The following is a 6000-nucleotide window of genomic DNA, read 5'->3' on the forward strand; positions in this document are numbered from 1 at the left end:
GGTCCACACTCTGATGGTTATGTTATCTCTGCCCAACATTTGGGTCTCCCACAATTTCAGCACAGCCAAAATAGCTGCAAGAAAGTGCAGATGGAGTGACTCTCGACGCCCGAGGAGAAAAAAAAATATTAATAGCTAAATAACTTTCCCTTACTTTCACTTAATCTCCCCCCTCTCTCTCTTTCTCTCTCTCTCTCTCTCTCTCTCTCTCTCTCTCTCTCTCTCTCTCTCTCTCTCTCTCTTTCTCGCCCTGTAACATATTATATTCCAGATGGATTTGTTCAAAATGTCTCCCTGTGCGTCTCTTCCAGTGAGGGTTTAGACTCGAATCTATTTGCTTGATTTTCATATAAATGCGAGAGGAAGAGAGAAAATAATTGACTGCTTGGTGCGTCCAGGTATTGGCAAATGCGCATTATTCAAAGTTACTAAAAACTGATCTGATTTCTTTTTTTCAATTTATCTTTATTCTGTTCTAAATATTGAAGTGGGTTAATATGGCCCACCTAATTGTAGTGTAACCGAACCCGCAGCATCACATTGCGAAACACCCACAACTGTTTTCCTTCAGGTTATCATCACTATTATCCCATAACAACACTCCTAACCCCTTCCCTGAACTTTGTTTGATTAGACTGAAAATCTCAGGTAATCCACAGATTTGCTGAAGTGTCTGCAGCCACTCTCAAAAATGGACGCGTGGACACGTTTAACTGATGCGCCCCCAGACAAAAAGAGCACCAGGTGAGCTGTCAGGCGCGCGGCTATAACCCATTGAAGACTAATTAAGTTTGGCAGGTTTGTGCTAACTCTGCTGTCGCTCATCATATTTTCTATTTCCGTAACGAGGATGGCAGGTGCACAACATTATTGTTATTGTATTAGCCACTAAACCAAATCTGGAAGTCATAGTTAAGGATATTTAGGTTGGCACATGCTGTTCTGCACAGTGTGCGGCATAGGCAATATCTAGCATATGTGGTGTGTTTGTTTTCTGAAATGTTAAACCTGTGCTTTTTAAGGTCATAGAAATTACGCATTTAAAAAACATGCCAGATAAATAAGTAAATAAGTGAGTAAATAAATCCAACATAAAATATACTTCAAATCTCTTAAATTTACGCCCTGGGCGAGTCACTGTGAGCCGTTTAGAGATGAAAGTGAAAAGAAATAAAAAGGGGCTCAGTTTAATCGGGGCTTAAAGCCTCTTCTACATTACTGCGCAGTGCTCGCAACCCCGGCGCGCGAGCGCTGTTTGAGGATAAATGTGTTTCTTACGAATGCCTGCGAGCTACACTCCACAGCAACACAGACGCCCATTCAGCACAGCGGCTGCTCTAATAAGTCTTAACATTATTAAATGTTATCCGGATGGTAAACTTAAAAGAATCCCTCCAACGAATTTAACAGTGAATTTAGTGTTTCGCCGAAAACGAGCGACTGTAAATGACAGATTTCTGGAATAATTAGCAGTTGTGACGCATTCACCAGATTCCAACAAATTAACAACAACCACACACATCTGCTTCTGTCATAAAACAACAAGTAGGCATCGACAGCGTTTGCACCTTTTTACCCATTTTTAAATAATAAACCTCATGTTTGGAATGTGTGTAAATTCATATAAGGAAATGTGTAGCCTTTTTGCTGTTATTTAGATAAATAGAGTTTGGAGAATAGAAATAAAATACTATAAAAATTAGATAGGATAGATAATGCGCCTTCAATAATTACAGTAGTTTTAAAATTCTATTTCAAAATATCGCCATTTCATGTTATTATTTAAAGCAACTCAATTCGTATCATACTAGGATAAAATATATCATGTTAATTTTGCATTATTTTAGTCTCAAACCGACAACGCAGTTACGCACAACTAAAACCGCAAAATACGCCGTTTTGCACCATGAAATATTTCGTTTACAATTGTAAACGCTCATTCCTATTACAAAACTATCTATCAGCGGGGTGCACTGAATAATTTATCTTCCTTTCTTGTTTTCTTTAGCCTTAAAAGAAAGTTTCCCCCCTCTTTCTGGGTGCTTTGAATGGGGGTCACCGGTCCAGTTACTCTTTTGGCTGTCCCGCTCCTGAGCTTTATTCCTTTGTATCTCAGTTTGAAGGTTACAAAGGCTTAAAACCAGCTCGTTCATGGCCACGAAAAAAAGGCAAAAATCTGTTTAAATTTAGCTGCTTTCTGTGACCCGTTTAAATCCAAAATGAAATAAACATATAAATATATCGGCATTTATAAAAGTATTGCCAATTGTTTTAATGTTTAAAATGTGAATAATAAACTACATGTTTAATATTACAATTTAATTATAATAAGTATATTTTATTTTAAAATAGTATTTAAAAAAGCGATATAGAAACAAGTGAAAAGTATTTAAAATTGAAATATTTCTAACGCATAAAAAGGTCGTTGTATGTGATCCAAAGAAATTCACAAACATAAATATATAGATTAAAATTCAAGTATTTAATTCATATAAAACAAATAATAATGTTAGAATAAATATTAGAATAAATAAATTAATAAATTAATAATAATAATAATAATAATACAAATAATAATAATACATCGCATGAATCTATAATTTTGCCAATACAAGTCACCTCTCCAGGGTCCACATGTCTCGCACAATGTAGCTGCTTAAACTGACATTGATTCTCAGACGGGTCAAACTGTCAGTTGTCGTTTAGGGGGTCGTTAAAACGAGCGGGGACTGGAATGTGCCACACAAATTAATTTACCAGGCTAAATACCTGACGTCAGGGCTCACATAAATAATTGAGTAAGTACTGAGCAGCTAGCAGCATGAATAATGAGAGCTATTTGTGCCATTTCCAAAGGGGCGCACAGATTCCCCCTGGCGAAAATGAAGGACTGCAGCATCTGTCTCTTTCAAATGACTAATAAAATAGCAATTGGAACAACAGCACCAATTACGACACCAGTCCATCATAAACTGACCTGTCAACTCATCTCACTGTAAGAATCTTAAACTTTTACGCACCACATTGTGTCGCATCTTATAGCTCATAGTGAGAAATATAAAAGCCATCTGACCTTTATCCCCGAGAATCCCATCGATGCTGTGCTTGGTTTTCTTCTCTCCATCTTCATCTTTTTTATCACAGTCATCATCATCATCTCTCTTGCCAAAACGAGCTCTCAAAACCCGACTAATGGAACTAACTATAAAGAGAGATAATATTACCTCAATAAAAATGTTACTGTGATAAACATGCATAATAATAAATTATATCACACTATTTAGAGATCAAAATTTCGTTTTGTTCTGTGTGCAAAGTGCTGGAGTGAATAAAGGCAAAATGATTTTTTCTAGGCTATTTAAACGAATTACGCAAAGTAACAAAGTGACTTTCTGTATCTAAATAAAAAGGAAATTGTGCTTACCGGAGGAGGCCTCACCTGAAGGAACCGTGCCTCTATCACACACACCGTCTTTTAGCAATTTGTCCCGGATTTCCCAGCTGAACATTCCTGGATTTTCGCGTTTGTACTCCTCAATCCTTTTTTCAACGTCAGGTGTTGCAACTTGCTTTAATGCCGACCAGTATTTGGAGAGGAAAGAATAATTTGGGGAGAAGACCATTTTTAATTATTGTTTATAAACTAAAACATTTGTATGCATTTGTAACACTAAAATAATTTTAGTTAAGTGTGCAGTGCGCACTTAAATTCATGGACTTACCCTGGGTTTACTACCACCTATAGCTCCAGGACGAATGGAACCGGTCTCCTGGTACCGACAGAGGATTTTGGACACGCAGCCGTGTGAAACTCGCAGTTGTCTTGAGATCACGCACGGTCGGATGCCGTGATGGGCCATTTCCACTATTTTGTGTCGAATGTGATTTGGCAGCGGCCTTCCGTTAATGAAAACTCCACCGAGCTGATTCACTCGACCTTGACCCAGAGGCGTGGACACTGTCCAGAAAAAGTTCAGAAAATATCAATAATACAATCCAGTAAGAGAAACGTCACACTTTATATGGAAAAACATTTTGAAAACCAAATTCGCTTAAAAAAGTATTTGCGCAACACATGCAATTACGCATTGTTATTTCTTTGTAACTTTAAATAATACAAAATGTAAATCGTTGCCAAAATATCTCACATAAAACATATTTCACATGAAGATTATTCTTTTGTCATTCATGTCAGTTTCAGGGGTACATTTGGAAAGTAAGTCCTCCGGGCTCTGTGCAGGATTTATCACAAAAACATCTACATGCTGTCGTTCTGATTAACCATATCATATCGTACTTATCATATCAGATAATATCATTTACCACGTGATATGTAAATAGCCTACAAACACTTATAAAACTATTCATGCCGAGGGTCTCATGTTTATTTAAAGGCTGAAGAATTAATGGTAAATCTCCTCCTGAAAGATTCATTCTATAGATCAGCAGTCTGTCCGTGTTACGACTGAAGACAGCACTTGAGGACACTGATTGTCATACAAGAGGCACTAAAGATGTGCCACTTTAAACCTCGATTATTCCCAGTCATGCAACACAAATATTGGTGATGCTGTGTTTTATTTCTCTTCACTGCTGCGAGATACTTCAGTAAATCCCACAGATTGCAAAATTCGTGCAGGTTGGTGCGCTTTCTTCAAACTGCTCTTAAGCACGAGTTTGCTTGAGGTGGAAAAGACTTGCAACAGCACCGCATGCAAATAACATGTATACATTTAAGCTTTTACACAATTATGTGAGATGACAATATGCAATTTGTTATCAATTTTAAAATAATGATACTAAAAAAATTCGTTGCAGAAAATTGCTAATACAACTATTTTGGTAATCATTAAATGTCAATGCGCAAAAGTCGTTGACATTTGTTTGCATTACTCAAAGCATTTAAAAATAACGATTTTAAATACAGGTTTGAAGATGACATAAAAAGGTTATTAAGTTTTCATACCTTCTAATGGGAATCCGGTTCTTGGGTAGTTCTGGCCTGGTGCCGGGCGCATCATTCGAGGAACTGTACCTGGTAAAGTAGCCATGCCAACTACTCCAAAATCAATTCAAACTCTGGCTATTAAATGACAGAAATCAGTCACACGGAGACGTCCAGTGCTTTTCAGGCTGTGTAAACTGTTAACTGTCCAATCTTTTAAAACATGCAATAAAAAAGGAACAAATCCAAACACTCCAGTGGACACAGTGTCTATTGAAAAAAGTCAGATTTTGTCGCTCAACAGCACTTTGTGTAAAAACAAGAGTAGGATGAGCAATGCACAGTATGAATCTATAAAGCAATTGTAAGTAAATATTGTGGTGCTAGTTGTGATTACAGCATCTGCTTGCTGTCTGGGAGTTGTTGAAGTGGCCAACTTTGGCGCACATTCTGGGAGGAGAAAGCGAGGGTGACGATAGGCTCTTCAGCAGTCTTTTATTCATCGTGGAGAGAAGGGGTAAAGCCCAAGACCTATCGTCCAATCGGGAAGAACATTGAGGAAAACACACAGACACTCAATGCCCTCCCACTTTCTCTCTAAGTCAACACAGGAAATGTTACAAGGAGTTCATTCATTTCTCATTTGAACTAAAACGTCAATCTAATTTCTCTCTCTCTTTCTCTCTCTCTCTCTCTCTCTCTCTCTCTCTCTCTTTCTCTCTCTCTCTCAAACTGTTAACTATTTGAATTTTATTTATCTAATTATTTACTTATTTCATATAAATTTTATTAAAAATATTTTTTTTAATATATTCTATTTTCTATTAGCCTACATATTTGACAAAAAAAATATAAAAAATAAAGACGTACTAAAAATGTAACATTCGTTCGGTTCTAAATTCATTTTAACATAAAATTCATTTTACATATGTGCGAATTTAAATATAAGGATTTTTTATCTCGACCTTTCAGTCTATCCCATCGAATTAATGCACTATTTCATATTACTGCATTCATTTTATGATTATGAATATTATAATAAATTCATGGGGATA

At 36.6% G+C, this 6000-nt stretch overlaps 1 protein-coding gene across 2 annotated transcripts in view; it reads right to left on the reverse strand.

Annotated features, from left to right (window-relative positions):
- Positions 1 to 5666, reverse strand: part of pax7a (paired box 7a) — a 61204-nt gene extending 55538 nt beyond the window's left edge. The window contains exons 1-4 of one of the 2 annotated variants that reach the window (XM_065259112.2): positions 4967 to 5666; positions 3723 to 3958; positions 3440 to 3569; positions 3074 to 3202 (exon numbers count right to left, since the gene is read on the reverse strand). In XM_065259112.2, the coding sequence (XP_065115184.1) occupies positions 3074 to 3202; positions 3440 to 3569; positions 3723 to 3958; positions 4967 to 5051 (580 nt within the window). In that variant the 5' untranslated portion in view covers positions 5052 to 5666. Of the gene's footprint in view, positions 1 to 3073; positions 3203 to 3424; positions 3570 to 3722; positions 3959 to 4966 lie in introns of both variants that reach the window. The other variant, XM_065259111.2, reaches the window with a different exon arrangement.
- Between the last annotated feature and the right edge of the window lie 334 nt (positions 5667 to 6000).

This window comes from Paramisgurnus dabryanus, chromosome 14 (assembly GCF_030506205.2).
Source record: "Paramisgurnus dabryanus chromosome 14, PD_genome_1.1, whole genome shotgun sequence".
Taxonomy (NCBI): Eukaryota; Metazoa; Chordata; class Actinopteri; order Cypriniformes; family Cobitidae; genus Paramisgurnus; species Paramisgurnus dabryanus.